A 25181-nucleotide genomic window follows, 5' to 3' on the forward strand; every position below is an offset into this window, starting at 1 on the left:
AAACACAGACCTCTGTTATTATCTGCTTAAAATAGATCCAGAAAAGAGCGACTTATCTTCGTCACCTCAGCAGGCGTTTTTATTCAATCACAATCATCGTCAGCATCTCAAACCGTAGTGTGTGTCATCATCAGTTCGCCTGGGCACCAGGCCAAACTGGGAGCTCATGTTTCATTTGCTCTGATAGATAACTAACACTTTGATGAAAAGTGCCTCCATGCCCTCCAATCCAAAAGCTAAAAAAACACCTTCATTATTCACTTGCTAAATCTGTCGCCGACCCTCATCCTCCCCAAGACACCGGGTCACTCGTACACTCTTGTATGTGGCTGTTTTTTATGTTTCCTGACATGATAAAGTCATGAGCTCTGAGATGAACATCTCTCAGTTTCTTTGTCGTGATGAAGTCTCAGGCTCTTGCTCAACACTGTTGGTTTGGTTTGGTCCTGTTCAGTGGGTGTTGTGATCCTCAGTGCTGCCCTCTGCTGGTCTGTTACAGTTTAGAGAACTGGATAAGGTTCCTGTTGATTTCGGCCACGTTCCTGCAACCTGGGTCAGATAAATACAATCATTCTTTCTTTGCTGTATTTGTTATGGCACATAATATATTTTGTTTTCGTGTCATGACCTCACATGTCTTACCTGATAAAGCCATGGACAGGCGGAACTCATCATTTAGGATTTGCAGCACTTCCCTCACTCCTTCCTCACCCTGAAAAACAGACAAAAGACAATCTGTTATCTTGTAATCTACCTGTAAAATCAACATTGGTAAACGTTATCTTGAGTTTTAAAAACCAAGGCTGCCCCTCGAAAGTCAGAGATTCAAATCGCCAGTCGGAAACCCCTCAGTCAATTGGGATTGCTTCAAGTCAAGCAGTCAGTTTTTTTTTTTCTTTTTGGCTAGTCAGTGTGCTGTGCAGTGTTCTTCTGGGGATGTTTTGGTCCCCAGTTTTTGCTGTGGAGTGATTGCTGTTGACTTTCAGGCTACTCTTTGGTACAAGCACCTGCGGACGTGATGCAGCAGCACAGAGGAGGAGAAACTTTCCACATAAGGTAACATTATCGCCTCTGTTCTCCTTACAAGTGGTGAATTTACAGCTCAAAGTCTAGTGTCTGCAATAAATGTTGTTGCACATATCCGATCTGCTGTTAGCGTTATTAGCTCATATATTACATGTCACACTGAACGTCTCACTGAGCCCCATTCAAACTGTAAAACTTTACCCGGAAGAAAAAATAACAGAATCGTCGACTGTGTCCAGCCCTATTAAAAGCTTTAATTTCATTTGTCATTCATTTACTTTTTTACTGCCACAGACAAATAAAGACAAAAGATACTGTGCCTCAAGATTTCATTGAGTTCAAACAGCATAGCAGCGCTACAAGTTACAAACCATAATTTAGTCTGACATAGCAAGACCTATCTCCACAGAGAAAGGTCTGAAAGCACACATTATTATTCTGCTCTTAAGAAAAAATGCTCTGGCTTGTTTGTATTTGCAGTGGCGCTGCTCTTTCAAAATATTGTGTGGGGGGAACTTGTTTTGATGGAACATTTGCACGTGGGGAGACAGTCATTTAAAAGGCTATTTCTCTGCAAAATAAAATGCCACAAAAAAACAGTAACAGACATATGTCGACTGTGTAACTCAACTTTTAGTGACAAAAAAGACAAATGTTAATTGATAACTGAAACCCAAGAAATGAAGCTTGACTGTACTTTAGCTCTAGAGGAGCTCACTGGAGCTGTCAAAACCACAGATGATTTGCCGGCTCTATGTGACTCTTGCAGAACATTATTACAATGATATCACAGAAGCTCGTGTGAAGTGGAACAGATCGGTGCATAAGTGAAGTCACTGTTAGTGGTGCATGCTGCTGCCACGGTAAAAAGATGTGGCAAATTAACCCTGACCATCAGATAAGGAAATCAACACGGCATGAGAGTCCTGTGAGATGGAGTCTGATCTTTTCTGAGGTGCAATCACAAGTTATTTTATTTGTTGTAGTTCCTTATTGCAAGATCCAAATCCATTTTTCAGTGTAGGTTGTTAGCTTAACTTAACTGTTTGATTTAATAGTTTACTGTAAAATCCTTACACCAAGACCTTCGCTCCAATACTGTCAATAGCTTTCAGGGATAAACTTAAGCTATCAAGGACAGTGGCTTAGTATGTGGAGTCGGTACCAAAAGATGTCAAGAGAGCCAGATAGTTGTCAGTAATATTTCAACGGAAAAAAAAACATTGGTGGTTATAATCAGTCTCAAAACATGCATACACACTAACAGTATCACACACTGCTCAGTGCTGCTGTTTGTACCTTGTATGCAAGGCCCCACACTGCTGGACGGCCAATGAAGACACACTTGGCTCCCAAGGCCAGCGCTTTCAATACGTCACTTCCTGTCCTGATGCCTCCGTCCAGATAGACCTCGATCCTGCCCTGCACCGTGTCCACGATCTCCGACAGTGCGTCAATCTGTCAGCAGCAGAGGTGAAGATGGAACAAGGTCAGCGTACTTTATAGCAGCAGTGCACAGGCTGGTGAGTGTACATGTGTTTCCAACTTTTATACTACACTTCATACTTCAGGTTGGACCTTGTATGTTACCACAGGAGACATTTCACTCTTATTTTGAGATAGGATTGTCTATTGTTAACAAACAACCTGTTGAGTTTTCAGTGTTTAATTGTGATTACCTCAAAACCATAACAAGCTCATACTATCTATAACTTTGATTCAGCACTCTCAAATACCAGGGTAACCTCTGCATTTTTCATCGTGGACGCTGTTTTGCCATGTTTCTGTGTTTAAGTGACTAATGGAGACAATTTTTTGAAATAGGTCCAGTACTGAGCGACAGGGCTAATGTAAGATTGTAAACGTAATGTTAACACTTATGACATTTGGCATCTTTAGTTTATGCCCACTTAATGTCCTTGTTTTTGTCACTGACAGGCTCAGATTGTTATTTTAAGTGTCTTACAAGTTTACGGAAAGGATCCTTGCAGAGACAGACCCTTTTGTTAAGAGTAAGATCTTTTTGCTTAACCAGAAACAGCCTCAAAATCGCCATCGCCAAACACACCAGACTCCATTTAAATAAACAGTAATTTTATTACTCTAAAATGCGTTACATTCAAAGATGTCAGAGACGAATTAAAACTCACAAAAGCTGTTCTGCTTCATCTTTTCACTGTTCAATAATCACCAACTCTAGTTTGGCTGAAACACATCCTTAACTTTTCCAATTAGATGTGAAAATACACCGGCTCTATACACGCTAAAATTACAGTTTATTTGAATGCAGTCTGGTTGGTTTGACGATTCAGATTTCATGGCTGTTTCTGGTTAAACAAAAAGGATCTTACTTTTTAACAAAAAGGCCTATCTCTGTAGGGATCCTTTCCATTATGTTGTAAGACACTTATTAAATACAACCTGAGCCCGTCAGTGGCAAAAACAAGCACTTTTAGAGGGCATAAGTTGATGATGCCAAATGCCCTGAGTGTTTATATTGCACCCTATTTTGCCCCTGCCAGCTGCAGCACTCTCAGTCAATACCAATTCCAAAAATCGTTGTCTCCATTAGTCACTGAGACACACAAAAACATGGGAAAATAGGGTCCATGTTGAAACACATCAAAGCTACCCTTTAAAGGCTTCAAGACCTAGCCATAAAGACTGGAAAAAGCAAGCCTGGCTAAGTCCGAAGTTGACAAAATCTGCCTATGAGCACCCCTAAAGATCACTGTAAAAATAACTACTTCTCTCACAAAAGGGTTTTGTACCAGACTATTTCACTCAACAAAGTGACTCCCTGGAAACTCAACATGACAACAAGACCTCAGGAAAAATGTAAAACCCACAACTTGTTGTTTCACTACTACTACCACAAGTAAAGCTACACCACTACTGCAGTGACTGCTCACTTTTGTATTACTTCTTCTCATTCTAATACTACATCTTCTAGCATTACCACTACTGTCATGGCTTCTGTAACTGGGCTGTGTCACTGCTGTGGCTAACTGACATGGGTATACCCTCACATCCTCCTCTTTAAAGCCCCTACAAGGAACTTTCATTTTGCGACCCTGTGGACAAAAGCGGTAGTGTTTTGCCGGAATGAAGCCTTTTTTTATCCCATGAGCTCTAGCACGTATTGTCGTAAAGACGCTTACCTGGCTCGCGCATGTGTTTGTTTTGGGGATGAATGAAACAACAAGACGGGAAGACTTTGCCCCTGCTCCTATCGGGGATCCCAGCTCACCTCTGCCGCGCCCCAGCTCCACCTCTCCAGCGTAAGCACCACTGCCACCGGGGTAAACGCAGCGGTCGGCTGGTAAGGCTGAAGGCCTGTTTGGCGAGCACTTCCACGGCTTCTTGGACTGAGTATGGAGCGGTGCCTCGCCTCTTTATTTCTCGGCACTCGCTGGACCCTGTCGACACCGGGCTGGTACCTGTCGTCGGCCCGGATGAGGTGTTCCAGCCCCGCGGCCCCTGCTCTCCTCGTCCCCGCTGGCGCAGGGTGAATCTGCGCAACCTGCGGCCTCTGTGTGTGGCTCCCCGGACAGCTAACGCTGTGGACCCACCAGCTCCTGCCAGGATTGGGCTGGTAAATGCTAGATCGCTAGCGAACAAAACGTTTATCCTGAAGGATTTCCTGACTTCCCGAGGATTGGATTTTCTCTGTGTGACTGAGACGTGGCTGACTGTTGGTGAGTCCAGTGCTTTCACAGAACTTTTACCCGATGATTGCTGCTATTTTAACTCCCCGCGGACGTCAGGTCGAGGAGGAGGAATAGCGACTATTTATAAGAGTCACTATAAATGTAAGCAGCTAGGTAAGATGACGTGTGCCGTCTGAGTGCCGTAAATCGTTTCGTCCTGGAAGCGACCTGGGGCGGACCCGGAGACAGTTTCCTAAAGGTATGGATATACACTATATAGAAATAGCTTTTCTTCACACCGATGGTCTCATTTGCTGTTGTAGGTCACGCACAGACATCAGCAGAAACGAGAGACTTTTGCATATCCAGTTAAAAGTTCCTTGTAGCGGCTTTAAGCATAGTAACTAAAAACAGCTTTATCTTCAAAATAACTTTAAGGGGACCTATGCCCATTCTCAAAATTCATACGCTATTCCCATGGTCTAAGACAGTCCAAAAATATTGGTAAACAAAAACAACTCTCGCCTAAATCCAAACCAGAGAATGCTAAAACTCAAATTTGTGATGTCATAGGGTATAAAGTCTGGAGTTGCTCCATAGACAGTGAAATGGGAAAGATGTTCTAGATCAGTGGTTCCCAACTGGTCCAGCCACAGGGTCCAGATTTCTCCTTAGTCATTAGTTCAAGGTCCACACGGTTTAAAATATTCAGTGTCATACTTGCATTTGGCCAAGAGCTGTCCGTTAGTAAAGATCATTGGTGTTTAAAAAGACGACAAACATTGTGTGGGTCCACAAAATCAGGCTCCCATCCATTCTCTATAAAGCAGCTCCAGACTTTATACCCTATGACGTCACAAGTTCGAGACTTACTTCTCTTGTTTCTGGCTTTGATAGAAAGTATCTCATGTTCACAAACACTGATTTAACTTTCCAAGGCCATGGAAACAACATATTGGTATTCTTAATTTAGGTGGTGTTTCGCTTTAAAAAGCAACATGGTCAATAAGTACCGAAGCTGGGCCTCCGTCCAGCTGTCTCCCCCCATGGTTTGACACAATGATGCCCTGGACACCATGTTCCACGGCTAACTCAGCGTCCTCCTTGGTCAGGATTCCCTTGATGATAATAGGCAGGCGGGTGATGGACTGCAGCCAGTACACGTCCTTCCAGCTGATGGAGGGGTCCAAGGTGTTGGCCGGGATCCCGTACTCCTCTGGAGCTGCAGTCTCCTGTTCGTTGTGCATGTGGTAGAAAGCACAACTGTCAGACGTGCTACAAGTGGACTCTAAACTACTACTGCTTCAAGTTTTACTGATGATGCTGCAACTATTGTCATGGGGCATCTTTGACACTGTTGGTACATGGAGTTTGGATGTTTCGTATGCATGACTTTTAGCAATATTTCATGGGTCACACATATATACATTATATTTCACTCAATATTCTCAATATACTCAATACTTCTGCTATGTCTTTACAGTTTCTAAAAATATCTTGAACATGCTGAAACTAAAGGTATTTACCTGAAACACTCCATCAAAGTTCTTGACCTTGAGGTGCGGCGGCAGCTTGAACTGGTTGCGGATGTCGTTGCGCCGTTTTCCAGTGTAAGGGACATCGACGGTGAGGACTAGGGCTTTGTAGCCGAGGCCCTCTACGCGGTGCACAATCTGTTCAGACAGCTTCCGGTCCCGGTACACGTACAGCTGGAACCAGCGGTAGCCGTTTGGTGCTGCTGCCACAATCTCCTCCACTGAGCAGGTGGAGTAAGTGCTGGTGATGTAGCAGGTGTTGAGTGCTTCCGTGGCTGTAAGGCAAAAGTGGAAAGTAAATTAGTGTGGTCAGTGAAGATCAAATTTACATGTGGATTTGAGGAGTTCAGTCCAAGACCAACAAGACCAGTGCAGTATCTTCCTTACAGCACAAGATCATTGCAGCCTTATGCTCCCATCTAGTGTTGACAATTTGTACTAACATTGTTACAAGATGAAAACCTTGTCCCTCCAAAGCACAAATTTGTCATGAACTTTGAGACACAGGCCTCACAATCTCTTCTGATAAAGGTTTTATGAGACAGTCCTTACCCCGAGCTGTGGCCACCTCTCCCTCATGCCAGGCCAGGCAGTGAAAGGCAGTCGGTGCAATGCCAACTGGAAAGCTGATTTCTGTCCCCTGCACTGTGGTCCGCGTGTCGCTCACCGACACGTCCCGCAGGATCCGAGGCCTCAGACGGATCCTGAGTGTGAGGCACAGATGAACATGTAAGTAAAACACCCACTGTAACAGGGGTCACTCAGATAAATCTGTCCAGTCACAACTAATGAAAGGCAACGTGAGAAGGCATGTTATGACCAACTAAAGAAGTAGAGGAGGTAGGACGGGGGTGATATGCTGAAAATTCTCTACCATGATATATGGACTTTATGTCACAAATATCAATATGTTTCATTTTATATTATAAACTGAGAAGCTGTTTATAGATGTGTGTTTTCGCCCAATCCAGCAAATTAAATACCTGAAAAGCAAAGTGCGTTTTCACATTGGAACCACAGGAAATACAGAAATTCTCAGTGATTTGAAACACTACAAAATCTACAACTCTCATCCTCTGGACTGACAGTTTGAACCCCAGGGTGGGGGAGCCCTTCTGTGCAGAGTTTGAATGTTCTCCCCATGTCAGTGTGGGTTTCCTCCAGGTACTCCAGCTTCCTCCCACAGTCCAAAGACATGCGGGTTAATTGGTGACTCTATATTGTCCGTAGGTGTGTATGTGCTTGTGATTGCCGTCTGTCTCCATGTGTCAGCCCTGTGATAGTCTGGTGACCTGTCCAGGGTATACCCCACCTCTCGCCCAGTGTCCCTCAAAAGGATAAGCAATTATGGAAAATGAATGAATAAATGAATGCTAGAAAATGGTTACGAAGGCAAATCTTTTCAGAGTTGTCTGTCATAACCCTACCCAAAACTTTTATCCAACATTTTACCACTTCAAAATGTATAACTGTAAAATTTTTAAGTTTTTTTTTCATCTTCATTTTCCTCATTCAGAGATCTAACCATGGAGCCAAACCACCCTGTTTTGTAAGCACTGCAAAATCTTAAAGTCCAGTTCTGTCAAATGAAGCCATTATTCTGAGAGAAATCCTTCTTGAGATGACAACATGCTGTGTTTGCTGGACAAGTCATATTTCTTCGAATAAGTGGAGACAGAACACTCTGGGTTTTCCAAAAGCTATGACTTAAGATCATCTTTCCAAGAAACAGCCCAACTTTTATTCCTTTGGGGGGGCATTTTCTAACCCGACCCAAATGTACAAGCAAAGAAATCCTTAGTTACAGGCTTTATGTAGGTAGCAAAAACATGTATGCACAGACCCCTAACAGCGAGGAGAAACAGTCCATCAGTCTGTATGGAGACATTAGGAAAGCTGAGAGGAATGCATGAAGAGACACATGAAGTAAATGTTCTGACAAGATAAAACAAATCATGACCTTGTGTCTTTGTCCCTCTGGTAATGCAACTTTCAAAACAGTTTCTTCTTCACTACAGGGGGGCTGGAGTTGGAAGAACAGTGCAGCATCAGTGAAACATAACTGCCTGTTTGTGGTTATAAGGAATCACAACCACACATACTGTACACAGAAAAAAAAAACCAAAGTCCACAAAAGCTTCAGTTTATGGTGTTTTTAGAGGCTGTGCCCTCATATGATCTTCGGTTTTAGTATTAAAGAAGACCTATTGTGCTTATTTTCAGGTTCATACTTGTATTTAAGGTTTCCTCTATGACATGTTTACATGCTTTAATGGTCAAAACACTTTATTTTCCTCATATGTCATGTCTCTGCTGGAACACCTGGATTCAACATCGGTCTGAATAGTTCAGTTTAAGTGGCTGTCTCCTTGAGCCCGGTCTGCTGTAAATAGTCAGTGTTTACAGGTGTTCCGTATCTCAGCGTCTCTGCACCATCATTGCAGCTAAGAAGTGACTGTAACAGATAATAGCGGCACTTTCTTTCGTGAAAAATCACCAGTAAAAGCTTTTTAATGCAACCGGACATGTTCCGGCAGGAATATGATCCAAAATCGGGGAAAAATTTAGAACATCATTGGCAAAGATTACATTTCCCCCGATGTTAGCATGTAGCTACATGTACATTACCAGTGTACTTGCAGTTGGAGAATGCTTGTAAGCAGCACTTTCTACCTCAAAAAAATCAACAATAAAAGCGTCTAAACATAACCAGACGTGTTCCAACAGAAATATGACACGAAATCAAGGAGAAATTTTCAACACAGGCGACCAAGTTTACATTATGTCAGCATGTAGCTATATGTGCATTAGCAGTGTACTGGCCACTGGGGAATGACTATAACGGTGAATAGTGACACTTTCTACCTTAAAAAAATCACCAAGATGGCTTCTAAACGTAACTTGAGGTGTCCCAGCAGGAATATGATTCAAAATCGGGGAGAAGTTTACTACATCATCTGCAAAAGATTACAGGTTTCCTGGATGTTAGCATGTAGCTACATGTACATTAACAGTGTAGGCCTACTGGCCACTGGGAAATGAGTGCAACAGTAAATAGCGGCACTTTCTACCTTCACTAATAAAAGCTTCTAAACATAACCAGACGTGTTCCAGTAGGAATAGGATCCGAAATCAAGGATACATTTACAACATCACCAGCTAAGATTACATTTCCCCTGATGTTAGCATGTAGCTACATGTACAATAGCAGTGTATTTGTAGCTGTGGAATGACTGTAATGGTGAATAGTGCCACTTTCTACCTTGAAGCACATTGAGTTTACGCTTGTCGTATGAAATGTGCTATAAAGTTGACTTGACTTGAAAAATCACTAATAAATGCTTCTAAACATAACCAGACGTGTTCCTGTAGGAATATGATCCAAAATCAGGGACACATCGGCAACCAAGTTTACATGTTTCCCTGATGTTAGCATGTAGCTACATGTACATTGGCAGTGTACTGGCCTTGGGGAATAACTGTAACGGTGAATAGTGGCAATTTTGAAAACATAACCAGACATGTTCCAGCAGGAATATGATCTGAAATTGAGGAGAAATTTTCAACACTGGCAACCAACATGTTTCTCTGACGTTAACATGTAGCTGCATGTAGCTGCATGTAGCAGCGAAGGCTACGTTATGTAAACACTGCACAGTGTGACATCATAATGTAGCTAGAGTAGAAAAAACTGTTGGAAATTGAGTGTTAAGAACGATAGAAAACCTGAGGTTATCGCTCATAGTGATAACTTATATGTTCAACTTACTTTAGCCATATGAGCATTCTTCACTGTAACACTATATATGAGACAAAAAAAGAAAAGCATAATATGTCCCCTTTAAAACTACTCAAACATAAATTATGTCAGCCCTCAATAGTGATTTTTTAATATTATTCAGCACATTAATACAGCAAATTGAGTTTAGGTTTGTTTACAATGTTCATGTGGCCACACGTTCAATGATTGTAGTCTGTAGTTATAAATGTCATGAAAAATAATGTTTACTCTCCTGTTTGTAGATAAAGACTGTCATGTTTGGTGCAGTTAAAATGTCAAAGAGTGTCTTTAAATATAAAAACAATATTAAGATGGTTAAAATGTGTGTTGGTGATGACCTTGAACGTCTGGGCAAACTTTATTTTCCTCGCTGTACCTTTTGTAAGCCAGTAGATTGTCGTCCCTGGTGCAGCATTCGTCCGCTCCAGCTGCATAATAATCCCAGGTGGCCTTTGAGAGATGCTCCTTTGCATATTCCTCAAAGTCTGTCAGGCATACCATAGCCATCTCTGCACAGCGACCTCCCTCTCTGTGGGGAAACAGATAGCATCTGTTTTCATTTTGATGCCAACTGATAACAGCATAAAATGTGCAGAACAGGAAAGAGATAAACTATCAACACATAATTCTTTCACTGTAAGTAATTTCACCATGTGCAGTGCACAGACCATATGGATAAAAGTTGACCAAATATAGATATTTTGCATTCAAAATCTCTCTCTGTAGTCACTGATGAAAACTGCTGGCTTTGTTAAGCATAACAAGTTATCTTTTCCCAGTCACTGCTCATAGTTTTATTCATCCAGCCATCTGGAAACTGGATTTGTTGCTTTGCATGTGAGACAAACAGCTACAGGCTCCGACAGCCAAACAGACACATCCGAGTTCAAAAGGAAAAACTACTCTAAATGCAACAACTTTCAGCTTCAAGACTTACCACAAATAAACGATCTGTCACAAACAAAATCCCCCACTCTCACATGACACAAGCCTCCATGAAGGACTGAAGTTGCAGCATCACTGCTCAAACTGAAACTGCCCCTCGTATCAGCAAATGCAGTGCAATCATGGCGTCAACAACTCACCAGTCAAGCTTCCACACTTTGACATCTGAGCAAGTAAAATGAACGTTTCAGATTTTCTGTTTTAGTTTTTTTAGCAGATATAAATCCTTGTGTCCACAGTGTTGCTTTTGTGTCAGTCAGAATCAAACTTTCATAGAGCCGCTATGAAAGCCAATGACAGTGTATGTGACCTGAGTGTGACCCTTGCTCTTATTGTGTTTACACAAGCTGGAAATGTGCTGATGGTGACTCCAACTATAGTGAGGACAAGAGGCGTCTGACACAGTTGTCTGTGGTCCAGATGGTACATACAGTACTACATATGGGCATACACTTTAACATGCTGTGTACAGGGGCCTACATGCTAACACGTATGCACACGGGACACTGGTGTGATGACTCTTCTTCAGTAACCTCCAGTTTAAAACACTCAGTTTTTATAAGCTGTTAGAAAACTAGACTACACATACCTGGAAGACGTATTCAGATCCCTAAAATAAACAGTGAAATAATGCAATGAAAAAATACTTCATTGCAAATAAAAGAATATTAATGCATCATATTTTATATGCAGATTTGCATACGTACATGTAAATTCATGGCTACATCTGTACTACATAAATGTTTGGAGTCCAAAGTTATGTGATAGGCAGTGAAGTACAGTAGAAGTATAGATTAGCATAAAATGGAAATTTACTAAAGTACAATACTTAAGTAAATTTACTTAATTTACTATCCACAACTGATGCACATAGGTGCCCATGTTTGTTGAGGAAATATGGGGACCTGGGGTGCAGTTCACATTTTCCTGTTAAAAGTAGCCTTAAAAACAATTCAGGTAGTTAACACTAAATTTAAAAAAAGAAATAAAAAAATTTCCACAGCTTTTGCCCTCCAAGTAAGTTAGTGGGAACTACTCTAACAGTTTTTTAATTAATTTAAAATAGATGAAAATATAATTATTATTACAAACATTATAGAAAAGTTGAATTAACATGGAAAACATTGAAGATAATTAGTGTCAGACACAGACACAAAATGACCCATAAAGGACCCAAAATCACCACAGAGAGACATACGATGACCAAAAAGGATACCGAATAACCACAAAGAGACTAAAACGACCATTAAAGACATAAAATCATGTCAAAGAGATGCACAATAACAAAAAAGACACAAAATTATCACAATGCAAAAAAAAAAACCCCAAAAAAGACAAAAAAGATACTAAATTACAACAAATAGACACAAAACAACCAGAAAAAACAAACAATCACTACAAAGAAACACAAAATGACCAAAAAGACAAAATGACTTCAAAGACACACAACACAATTCCAAAGATATGGAAAACTACAACAACAACAACAACAACAAGCAAAACCACCACAAAGTCTGTGTGTCTTGTTCCTATGTAGAAAGAAAGGTGGGGCCTTCTGCATGTCGGTCCCCAGGGGCCAGTTGTCTCACAATCTTCCCATGATGGTAGGCGTCTACTCGAAAGCATGTTAAACTAGACTCGGGGTCGGCAAGCCTTACTATTAAAAGTGCCATTTTTAACAAAAGTCTTGAGTCTTGTAACGAAGGTAACACAGCCTATTAATAATAAAATAGCCTATCAACATTACTGATAGCTATAAATGAGCTTTCATTGATATGTTTTACCAGAAGGTGGCTACTCTGCTGGGAGCTATTTATTATTATTTGGTACTCTCACTTTCCAACATTTAAAGCAAACAAATCTGTCCACACAGAGTTAAATTCACCTTTTTACTCTGACACTTTTACTTTTTTGGATTTGGAACGCATACTTAGTCTAGCAAGGGAGACTCAAAACTAGCCACTGCCATGCCTCCAAAATTTAGAAGAAAAGGCCTAAGATGTTTTATGTACATTTTAGTTGACAAATGTTAAGACATTTTTTTAAACATTTAATTTGGTATATACGCTACACATTTTTGCAACCGAATTAAAGAATTTATTTCGGCTTAAAACACTGTTACATTAAAGGTAAAATGTAAAGAAAAAAAAATAAAAAAAGAAGACAAGAAAATTAATTAATTAATAGGACGGGACCACTGATTGATGGAGGGGCACATTTTGATGTAACACCTGCCACAGGTGACGGTTTTCTCAATCGGCTGATTTAAGCTAACGTTAGCTGTTAGGCTAACCACCGAGGCGGGATGCTCCACATTAACAGGAGGGGAACACTATTTGACGGGGGAACACATTGGTTTTCTCAATCGGTTGATTTAAGCTAACGCTAACTCTTTGGCTAACCACCGAGGCGGGGCGCTACACATTAACAGGAGGGGGAACATATTTTGATGCTACACCTGCTACAAGTAACCGGCTGAATCAAGCTAACGTTAGCTGTTAGGCTAACCACCGAACCGGAACGCTACTGATTGACAGGGAGCACATTTTGATGCGAGACCTGCAGGTGACCGTTCTTTTCAAACGGCTGACTCAAGCTAACGTTAGCTGTCATATCCTCACAGTTTGAAGACACAACGAGGCTGTCAACAACTATCAAAGCAACTTTTAAATTGTCAGAAGTTGTCTCAATAGTTAGCTACATATTTATTTAAGAAAGTGAAGAGGAGCCCGTAAAACTTACCCGGACTGATCTTTTTTGAACCCACTTATGAGGCTGAACAGATCTGCCATATTGAGCAGCTGCTGGTGGCTTCAGGTGAGACACATTTACTGCAGCACCCTGTTAGTCACTGTGTTAGTGTTAGTGTCCTTTTTATGGTGTTGAAATGCTTAATCAGTCACATATTTAAGCTAGCTAGCTAACCATTCACAGAGGGATAGAGGCAACCTGCGTTTTTAATATTATTTGCTCCCTCAATTTCACCACCTGTTAACGCCTGTGAAGTTTCCCTGTGTATTCAACTTATCATATGTCAAAAATACAACCTCACAAATTAAATTTAAAGGCAGCCTGTGGCCCAAATCCACACTATGTATACTTTAGAGCATTAACTATGTAATGTTACTATTCATTTTCACATTATTGTGTCCTTACAGAGGAGGAAATTAATTTAATGTCACTGTTTTGTACCAGCAGGACTTCAGGACCTGTGACTTTGGAAAGCTACTGCCAGCAATGAGTGGGGAAAATAATAAATAGTAAGTAAAATGTTTGTCTTGTTTCCTGAGATGTTCTTGGGACTGTCACACTACAGTAGTTTTAAGAGAGAGCAGCTCCTCATGAACAACAGTGTCCATTCACAGTTCACTGAACAATCATGTAAGCATGCATGAAAATTTTCTTAGTCGGAACATACCGAGAACTCAGTGAGGATCTGAAAGACAAATATTATCATATCATAACACATGGTGGAGGCTAGATCTGTATCAAGTCACAATGAACTGAATATGCTACATGGACACACTGAGCTCTTTTATTACAATGGAAAAAAATTCTACAAATACTGTTTAGAGGTAATAAATAGTGACTTTTGAGTAAACATCTCCTCAGTGAAGAACACATTCTTTTAATAATAATAATAATTATAATAATAATTTATGTAATTCGTCAGTCATAAAAGCAAGATATTTACTGGTTCAAGTTTCTTAAATGTGAGGATTTTCTGGATTTCTCTGCCTGATTGCGTCAGTGTAAATTCAATATGCTGGACTTGTTAATTTATTATGGAAACAATCATTAAGTGGTGATGAAAGTGATCATTAGACTATTCAGAGGTGTTGGGCTCAGGCATGATGACTTACAAGTGAAGGTATAGCACCGTTCCTATCTCTACTCAAATACCCACCCTAAAATCTAAAAAAAGCTGGAGGGTTTGGGTGTTAAACTCTGCAGAGGATTTCCTGAGGAAGCACCTTATTCTTGCTGAATGCATGAGTGACTATAAAAACAACAAACACTGCAACAGGTCCCAGAAACAGCTGCTTCACAACATGAAGAGACAGTACAGGTGCAAACCTCTTCAGTCATTCGTGTTGTGTGTGTAGTTTGCTGTGTTTCATAAACTGAAGTGTGAAACCTGAGTTTGTTGAAGATTTACATGTCACACTTTGCCATAAACCTGATGTCTATATAACTGATTATTTTTTTAAATTTATGGTTTGATTTTAAAGTCATTTAGTTCAGTTTACAAAAATATAATCTCTGTATTTACTACTAGGCCTACAAAGAAAGAAAAAAATAATCTCTCCATTACTTAAGCAAAACTGTCACAGCCAATTTTTACCACTCAGCACTAAACTGACTGAATGATAAATACCTTTTTTAATTAATAATAATTGATTAACCAAAGAAAAAAAACTACGGAATTAAATAGTAATCACAATCTGGAACATTTTGTTAAATGGAAAAAAATTCTTTGAGTCTACAAGCATTTTCAGCAGTCCAATTTGCACTGACTTAAAGAATTTATGTGGTCTATGTTGTCACATTTACGTATTTCAGTTTGTCTACATATAAAATTTCTATCCAGTTGAGTTGAATAATTCTAATTGAAAACTGCCATTAAAAAACAACCACGTATGTCCTACTACTATTGTACATAAGTAGCTTATAGAATTAACCTAATGTACTTAAATAAAGTTCATATAATTATTGCTAATTAATTCTGTGTGATTAATAATAAATTGTGTGTATTTCAAATATGTTGACAAACATCATCATATTTGAAATACACACAATTTACTAAAACTAATTACATAGTTTTTTTCAATCATACATACAACTTATGTTAACAGTTATGATTAAGATTAGCGGTGCTTCAGGGCACAGCTAATGGGGATCCTAAGAAATAAACAATACACATAAACTTGAAAATGAAAATAAAAATAAATTAGGTAAATTCTATGAACTAAAGTTATGTATTCTCATAGCCCATTTTATTTGATTTAATTACATAAATGTTGATTTAATATGATGGAAATTTTCATACATAATTGAAAAGCGTAAACCTCACAAAACAGACCAAATAATCTTTTTGAGTGTGTGACCAGGCAGCGAGGAGACGATGGTTTTTGTTGTGTTTACCTCTGTAAAGTTTACTCACCGGTTACAAATGTTCATTCTCTCTTAGCAGAACTTCTTCTCTCCTGTCAAACTCATAACCTGTGAACAGTCCACAACCAGAACAGAAAGCACAGGGTTACTGCCACTGACAACACTCATACTACTAATGATACTACTACTGATATTACCCTGACGACTACTACTACCACTCTTACTTCTACTTATCCTGACACGACTACACCACTCCTATGCCATAAAATAGTGATAATAATACTACATACAATTGCAGTACTGCTATAGCTGTTGATGGCACTACAACCTCAATTACTGATTTTGGTTTTGACACTACTTCCATGTATAATGATATGGATACCATTAGAAACTACTGCTATTACTGTGCCTACTACAGCGAGTATTAATACTCTGTGGTGGATGAATTAACTGAGAGCCATACTTGAGTAAAAGTACAGATATCTTACCAGAAAAAGATTTTGGTAAAAGTTAAAGTCACCTATTAGGATATTACTTGAGTATAAGTCCCAAACTATCTGATATTTACTGTACTTAGGCATCAACAGTAACTTTATCCAATTAAATGTACTTAAGCATTGAAAGTAAAAGCACAAGAAAATGATATTTCTTCATAACATGTTCACCACTTTAAAAATAGAGCCTGCATTACACTTGAAGAAAAACAAGATCTTTTTTAAAAGAACAAAATCCAGTTTTTCCCTCCCTCCCATATCCTCGTTCGTCTGTCTGTCCATCCCTTCCTTCCTCCTGGCTTTCTCCCTTCCTTCCCTGTGTTGTAGTAAGTAACTAAGATGCTTATGGAAAATGTAGTGGTGTAAAAGTTTAAATTTTATTTAGGAAATGTTGTCAAGTAAGATAGAAAGTTGGCAGAAATATAAAAACTCAAGTAAACTACAAATACTGCCATAAAATACGTAAGTGCAGTGAAAAGTATACACCACTGTCACTTCTAATACTACTACTTCCGGTTCGTGAATATTAAAATCACCGGCACTGCTTGTATAATTTCTACTGGTATTACTCCCTGGCAAACACATGTATGTGTGAGGCTGTATGTGCATGTCTCTTTGCGTGTATGGTATGAAGTATATAGATACGTACGTGTGCATGTAACTATAATTTCTAATACTAGTGTCACAGCTACAACAGCTACTGCTAGTGACAGTCACACAGTGAAGAAAGACAGAGCCAGTCGTAGCTTGTACTTCATAAATTATCTCTGTTTTCAAATTATACCTGGACAAGAGTTATTATATTTTTTGTTTTTCATTAGTTTTTTTTTATTTTTTATTTTTATTTGCAGTTCAGTTTCGTTTTAGTTAGTTTCCAGTTAAGTTTTTACTGTTTCAGATTTTTTTAGTTGTAGTTTAGTTTTTACTAGTTTCAGTATTAATTTTATTTATTTTATTTTTTTTAAATTAATTTTGATATGGGGTACATATGATAGGGACAAAGTTGAAGATGTTTAGAATAGGCATTACAATACAAAGACAACACTTTGTGAAGGCATGTAGACATCCTAGTCTCAGTAAACATGTGCACTAATCTCTCTTCATGCTTGTTAAGTCGGCAAATTTGTCCAAAATGAGACTAAAACCATCTTATGTATATTTTATTTTTAGTTTTGTCACTGAACAGTACAGTTCCAGTTACTTCTAATTTTACTTTCTCAGATGCCTAGTTTTTATTTTTATTCCAGCTGACTAAAATGTTTTTTCACACTTACTTTTAGTTTCAGTTTAGTTTTATTTAACTATAATAACCTTTACCTGGACATTTCTTTATGTTTCTTTTTATATTGAACTAAAGATCCTTTAATTAGACATAGTACACACAGATGTTGTCATCCTGCACAAACTTCTTAGTATGAACACAGTGTAAGCTCTCAGCTGTGAACACTTGAGGGCAGTGCAATACTGAATGTAAGTCCATCTGTAGAGCTCCATTCAACATGTGTAAAGCAGGTAAACACAAGCAGACTTTTATTTAATGCGTGTGTGTGTGTCAGTGCTGCACTGTACACACTCAGTGTCTCCGTAGAAGAACGCCCTCTGATGTCACACCTAGTACTGTAGGACACACAATGTTACACTACACATTGTTCAACACACAAAACCTGTTGCATCAGGGTTTTGTAAGATTAAATCCATTTAAGTTTTTAAAGAAATTCTTGGTAACTAAGGCTCATGTGAGTTCTTGAAGGTCATATTTTGTTATAATTTTTAAAAAGTTAAATATTTGTACCTGTGTGTGTATAATTTAGTGGGTAAGCTTTTTGTTGTTTCCCACTTTAAAATGTAAAATATACTACATGTTTCCTATATTTAGGTGGTGCTGCTGTGTTTTATTAGTGTTCTTACTGGTGTATAATTGTTTATAATTTACTGTAGTTATTTTCCTCCGTGTGGCTGCATGTGTGTGTGATGAATGTGAGCCTCTGTCCTGTGTAGGCTGTGAAAAGTGTCGGTCATTGAGACCCGCTGAATGGCTGCTGAGAGCACATTGTCCAGGTGAATTTCTAGAATACCTGGTGTATCGTATTTAGTGAGCAAAGCTAAACAAGGCGAAGATATAACCAGCTTCTGTTATAGATTATTTTGTTTTCTGTCATGCTGGTTAGGAGTGCTGCTCACCACCCAGCAGATAAACACATCCTGACACCTTTTACACCTAGTCTTAATTTATCTGGTGTTAAAACACTGCATGTCTGCATCTAGGTAGACAATTAAAAAGTAGATTCTGATAAAGTACACACAGTGTGGTTAAATATAGCTACTAGGGTAATAAAATCAGTGTCTTACCTTCACCTGAGCTTCTTGGCAGGCCTACAGTACGTGATGGTTCCCCTCTCATTTGACAGGGTCGTGTCAGAGGGCAGTCCAGCCCCCCGCCCCCCCACCCTACCTCCCCCCTCGCCGACCCCCCATCCCACCCATCCCTCCCCCACCCCTCAGAGTGTGACGCTCCACCCACAGTGGCTCAACACCAGCTAAGCCTCTCGTCAGCACTCTGATTCCCGGCCTCTCTGTGAGCCAAAAACACCAAACGCTCGCCCAGGTCAATTGTTTGTAGGAGCGACAAACACTTCCCGTCATCCTTCTGTCCAGTCCATCTTCATCCATCTTTCCCCTCTGCCTTCTTTACTCCCTCACTCCTTCTCCTCATCCTTCGTTTGATTCCCTTTCCTTCCTCTTTTCTTTTTAAATTCCCTCCTTTCTTCCCTGTATTACCCTCTCCTTTACTCCTTCCCTTTCCCCCCTTTTCTTGCTGCCTTCTCTTCCTGCGAACTTTCAGGCCTTCCTCCCTTTGTTTTATTCATGAATGTCTTTGCGTGTGTTTTCATTTGTTTGTCTGAGAGAGTCTGTGTTTTTATACGTGTGTCTTTAAGAAATTATTGTACTAAAGTTAATGCTTGACTCCTTTTTTAGTTAATAGTAAACCTTGATTGCACAAGCAAAACAGCTAAATGGACACTAGCTTTAATTTGATCAATCATTAGATCTGTTTCCTTAGAGCCAGAGGTGAGGACTAGAGTCAGATTTGAGTCACAAATTTGATGACTTTAGAATTCACTTGACAAAATAAAAAAAGACTCGACTCAACTTGGACTTCATGACTCATGACTTCACTTGGACTTGAATCTTTTGACTTCAAAACACTTGATCCGTTCTCCAAAGTCAATTTGGGATGAGAAAGTTAGAGACATTTTTCCAGTATGAGATGAGTTAAATACAACAAGACAGGATAATAACATGCAAAATTAGTGCTATATGCCATAAAAGTATGTAAGAACTACTTTTTTATGCCATACTTGAGTAAAAGTACAGATATCTCGCCAGAAATTTACTTTGGTGGAAGTTAAAGTCATCTATAGAATATTATTTGAGTCAGTGTCCTAAAGTATCTGATATTTACTTCGCTTAAGTATCAAAAGTAATTTTAATATATTAAACCTAATTAAGTATTGTAAGTAAAAGTATAAATAAATTCTGGTAGAAAGCAAGCAAGCGGACAGAATTTTTAATATTATGAAGTTTATTTCTTTTTACATAGATACTGGAATAAAACTGGAGTAAAATACTTCTACTCCAATACACAGAAATGTATTGGAGTAAAAGTATATTTATAATTTAGGAAATGTTGGAGTAAGGTAAGGTATGGTAAGGTGGTAAAATGTGAAAAGTGAAACTTAAGTATGTAAGTATACCAATATTCTAATAGATTACTTTAACTTCATCCATAACTGGACTAAACAGAAAAAAATAGTGCTTACATTTCACTTATATATTAGAAATATAGATATGTGTGTCGATCGATTGATTGATCTATCCATCTATTAAAAAATTTACAATACACCATGTATTCACTCATTTTAACAAATAAATCTTTTCAAAAGCATTCAGGATTTTTGTTAATTTAATATATTATTACTCTGTTGTTAAAATTTCCTTACATATGGTGAGGAGCATATTGTCATTTTTTAGGACTCAAAACTCAAAGTTTAGGACTTGAGACTTTTCAGTCTTGACTTGAGATGTGATTCTGGACATGCCTTTCTTTTTTTCTTTTTTTTAAGATATTTTTTTGGGCATTTTTGCCTTTTAATGGACAGGTAAGCGTGTTGGGGGTAGAGAGATGGGGGATGACATGCAGCAAAGCTGCTGCGGCAACAGCCTTGTACATGGGGCGCCTGCTCTACCCACTAAGCCACCGACGCCCCGGACTTACCTTTCTTGACTTGACTTGTGCCAAGACGTGAGACTTACTTGTAACTTGCAAAACAATGGCTTTGTCCCATCTCTGCTTGGCGCTCTTTAAGTTTGGAAGCCTGAGATTTACATTTTGGTCACAGATCGGTATATTGAGGAGTGTGTGAGTCACAGACTTGATCCAGGTCTGATCAAACACAAGAGACAAAGCCGAGAGAAAAACAAACATAAACCTTGTGAGGTGCCGGGGCTCTTTCTGGAAATGTCAAACTTGTCAAGTGGAGTGTGGACTCTGACAGGTGTTTTGAGGGTCTTTACATATAAAACACAGATGTCCCAACCTTTGATATCATGAGCTTGTTATGTTAAGGTCCCCACCCGTAAGTGATGGATCGATGGCAGGATGTGAGGGAAAATGCTATGAATGCCACAGTGTCTCAGCTCGCTACGGACGAAACAAAACGCCTCGAGAAGTTGTTCAAGCATTTTAAAACAGCAGTGGGGTTGCAGTGATGTTAAATTAGATTCTCTCGCTCTTATTCCATTACGGCCATCGAATTGAATTTACTCTTTGTAAACGTAATATCTTTGGTAACAAAACCTGGCTTCTTGAGGGTCGTCCGTCTTTCTGTGTGCGTCTGAGTTTATGTGTTTTATTTTGGCTTTAGCACAAAAGCCTGTGAAGGTGGAGCCGAAGGCTAAATCTGACGAGGTGGACCTCCACGGGGAGGTGTGGGTGTTACCTGCACTGAGAGGAGGTGCAAATTGTGTTAATCCACAGCTGGTCTCGATGCCTAATACCGCAGAGTTAGATCTGGCTCCAGGGCGGCCGTACTGGAGGTACTGGACGTTCAGCTGAGTGGAAAACCTCTTCCACATGCTGGTTGAGGCTCTGCCCCGAGGCTGCGGCCCAGCATGCCGCGGCACATGTGTGTTGAATTGTCAAGGTGTTATCATGCCCTGGCGAGGCTCTCAGCTCCTCCACCTCTGTCTCTCCCAGGTTTATTATCAGACTAAATACAGTAGAGTCCGCCGACACGGGCCGCAAATTCATGCAGCCTTTCTTTTTGACTCTTTCATTGTAACCTGACAGCTGTCCGTCATTGTTTAAACTTTACACACAGGCAACAGAAAGGGAAATTTTATTCATGGATTTATTTCTTTTTAGCTGGAATAGAATAGAGTAATGTTAAAGTCATTACATGCTGGGGGTCTGACTCAATACAAGCTGTTTCTCAGCAGATTTCTCACACACGTTAGGACAGAGGAGCAATCAAATACCACAATGATTAAACAAGACAAACAGAAAACAACAGAAGTAACTGATTGGAAGGGCCAAAGATAAGACCTCTCTGTTCTCAGACCATCAGTTATCTGGACTGACCATCTTAGGATGGATGGTGTCATTGTGTATTTTGATTGTAAAGCCCTCTCAGACAGTTTTGTGATGATGTATTACAATTGACGTTATGGAGGAGGCTGCATATACAACATGTCATATATGTCAATATGTCATCAATCACAGGCAGAAAAGTAGCTTCCACAAGTTTTTTTCTTGACTCTTAAAGTAAAACAAGATTTATTTTTAAAATAATAGCCAATCTTCACATTGAGCTTCTTAACTAGATAAGCGATATGTACACTAAATAAAAGCTTGTTGTCAGTCCAAATACCCCAACACTTGTACAAGAGCGCCCCATCAGACGCGACGATGTTAAAAACATCCAGCAACTGTAAGAAAGCTTTTGAGAAGACTATGTGATTGACAACCAAAAGATTGACACTTCATTAAATAATATACACAGGGTTTTAAGTGATGATTTTAGATTACAGTTTTTTTAAAATACTTGTTAATTATTGAAAAGAAAAAAACACTTTAAAATACTTAATAAATGATGCACAAAAATGAATCAATGGTGTCTGTGACACTGTGCAGTGTATTCTGGGTTATTTTCATGTATCATATAAGTTGGCGAGGCTGATGTTTTTAATATATCTGAGTCAGTTTCATACTGTAAATCCATTATATTTGGGATTTCTTACATCTGTGTGGTGTTGTTTCCTGAAAAGGACATTTAAAAGACATTTTAAACCTGAGATGAGACCACCAACCATGAGATCCCGTTTTTGTAAATTTTCTTGAAATTATTGTCAACAACTTTATGATAGGATAAAGTGGACTGCTTGTAAAAGTTCTAAAAACAAGTCAATTTGTATTGGGGTCAATGTGAAATATTATAGATAAGTTTTTTGGTCTATAAAATGTCAGAAAGTGGTAAAAAATGTTGATCAGTGTCCAAGATGGCGTCCTCAAATGTCTTGTTTTGTCTACAACCCAAAGATATTACAGAGGAGTAAATAAACCAGACAATATTCACATTTAAGACGATTGAATCAGACCATTTAGGGTTTTTTCCCTAAAAAGTGACTCAAAACAATTAATTGATTATCAAGTAAGTTGGTGATTAATTTTATAGTTGACCACCAACTGATTAATCGTTGCAGCTCTAGCCTAAAGTCAGAATAGATCTTACAACTGTATGTTAAAAACCTTTCAAACATTTGACTGTATTTACATTTGGGGAAAATTAATGGACAACAACAGAACAATCTTTCTTCTCACATAAACACAAGATGGATGGATGTTGGCGTCCTCTTACATCATACCATAGTTTTGATGTTGAATCCAATGTTCACGTACGTAAAATACTAATTGTACTTTATGTGGTACTTTTAAAATTATAAGTAATTGAAAAGAGTTATGAGTTTGGGATCTTTTAAATTACAACTTTTTTTTTTTTTTTTTTTTTAAAGGTTAGTAAGGTTAAAAGCAAGGATTATAAGTTGTCAGAAGTCATCTAATGTTATTTTTTTTATGGAGGAGTTGGCTGAGAAAGGCACTCTTTCTGTATCCGGGAGTGTGTGGCTGCAGTATTGCTGTGTTTCAGTGGAAAGCATTGTTCCAAAATGCCAAAGCAAAGGCAAAGGAGCGAACACATCAGTGGCTGTAAATGTCATGTAGCGGCTGAGTGATGGATGTCCAGAGCATTTGATGTCTGGGAGAGATCTGAGCATAACTCACAGTCCGCAGTCACGCCATTTCAGACGCTTATGATTCAATCCATACAGCAGCCCAACATTTGCTCACTTCTAACAAAGGGTGGCGGTCTTATGTGAAAGTATTATATTTGTGCTCAGATTTTTTTGCCTTAGATGAGGGAGGTGCATATCACAATCTGCGTGAATGATTCCCTGAAGAGTGCTTGAAGCTATGAAAACTTGATCGTGACGACTGTGAACTCTTCTGCGAGTACATTAATATATGAACTCTAAGTTAAGTCTCCATGCTGCACATAAACACCATTTCCTCCTCCTCCTCCTCACTGCTCCTTTATGTAGTCTAACTTTTACTTTTTAGTGGTAAATGTCAGCGTGTTCTCTTTATTCACGTGCCCATGGATTGTTTTGAACCCTGTCCCGTAAAGTTATGTGAAATGAACCTGATTTTCTTCAAATGCACAAGTCAGAGTAGAAGTCAGAGTTTTCCAGGAGAGGGGTTAGTTAGACATGACATTAAACAGGAAGTAAAACAGCTTGTTGAAAAGTAAGAGTGAGGGAGTCACAGTGATGAGAGGAGACATTTAACAAATATCAGTCATCTTTTATTTCATTTTCATGTGTTGACAACAGGTTTGCTAAATTGTTCCACCAGAAACTCAAACCTGACTTCAGGTATTTTAGTTGCTTGAATGTGATGTTTGCTGATCTTTTAACATAACAGAAAATGGCACATTATTTTTAGCAAAATGATAATTCTACCAAATTTCATGAGGGTTTATTTGGTATTTCTTTATCAGGACTTGAAGATACCTTTATTGATGCATTTTCTATCCTAAATTTGACTTTGATTTTGGATGTACAGTAGGTAAGCATTTTTAAAACCATGGTATTTTCATGGAAACAGGTCCTCCAACATAAGGCCCGTTTCCACGGCAGGAACTTCGGGGTAATTTTACGGGGCCGGGGCCGTTGGTGCGTGTCTCCACCGCAGGAACCACCCCCGAAGGACAGAGTTCCGGAACTTTTACAGGGGCTAAACAAGTCCCTGCCTCAGAGTAGGTACTCAGAACGGCCCCGAGAGACTCCTGGCTGGGGCTTGGGGATTACTTGGTGCTGAGTGGATATACTCAAGGCGGGATGTGACATTTTGTAAATAACAACATGGTTATTGTAGTTTAGCTAGGCTAACCGTTCGCTGTTAGCGGTGTCTGTAATAACTCAATAACCGGTCTGTGAAAAAAATATTTTTTCCAGCGGATATCTTAGTTACAACATGATTGAGCTAGCAAAGCAGTTTTGTGTTGCTATGTGTGGTATT

At 39.2% G+C, this 25181-nt stretch overlaps 2 protein-coding genes across 6 annotated transcripts in view; one reads left to right on the forward strand and one right to left on the reverse strand.

Moving 5' to 3' along the window:
- Nucleotides 1-52: 52 nt before the first annotated feature.
- On the reverse strand, nucleotides 53-18980 carry hao2 (hydroxyacid oxidase 2 (long chain)). 4 transcript variants are annotated; one of them, XM_050049225.1, is made up of 9 exons: nucleotides 18896-18980; nucleotides 16102-16160; nucleotides 10369-10521; nucleotides 6764-6915; nucleotides 6203-6486; nucleotides 5690-5908; nucleotides 2326-2484; nucleotides 643-712; nucleotides 53-549 (listed from the first exon to the last, which is right to left on the reverse strand). In XM_050049225.1, the coding sequence occupies exons 2-9, from the start codon at nucleotides 16116-16118 to the stop codon at nucleotides 494-496; spliced, it is 1110 nt and encodes a 369-aa protein (XP_049905182.1). In that variant the 5' UTR covers nucleotides 16119-16160; nucleotides 18896-18980; the 3' UTR covers nucleotides 53-493. The 4 variants fall into 4 exon arrangements, with proteins under 4 accessions (XP_049905182.1, XP_049905181.1, XP_049905185.1 ...); XM_050049224.1 differs by lacking the exons at nucleotides 16102-16160; nucleotides 18896-18980 and adding an exon at nucleotides 13680-13827; XM_050049228.1 differs by lacking the exons at nucleotides 16102-16160; nucleotides 18896-18980 and adding an exon at nucleotides 11078-11227.
- wars2 (tryptophanyl tRNA synthetase 2, mitochondrial) overlaps nucleotides 13266-25181 on the forward strand; it is a 105382-nt gene continuing 93466 nt past the window's right edge. The window contains exons 1-2 of one of the 2 annotated variants that reach the window (XM_050049222.1): nucleotides 13266-13502; nucleotides 14133-14197. The gene's annotated coding sequence lies outside the window, so the exon portion shown is untranslated. Of the gene's footprint in view, nucleotides 13503-14132; nucleotides 14198-25181 lie in introns of those variants that run through there. The other variant, XM_050049221.1, reaches the window with a different exon arrangement.

Source organism: Epinephelus moara, chromosome 7 (assembly GCF_006386435.1).
Source record: "Epinephelus moara isolate mb chromosome 7, YSFRI_EMoa_1.0, whole genome shotgun sequence".
NCBI lineage: Eukaryota > Metazoa > Chordata > Actinopteri > Perciformes > Serranidae > Epinephelus > Epinephelus moara.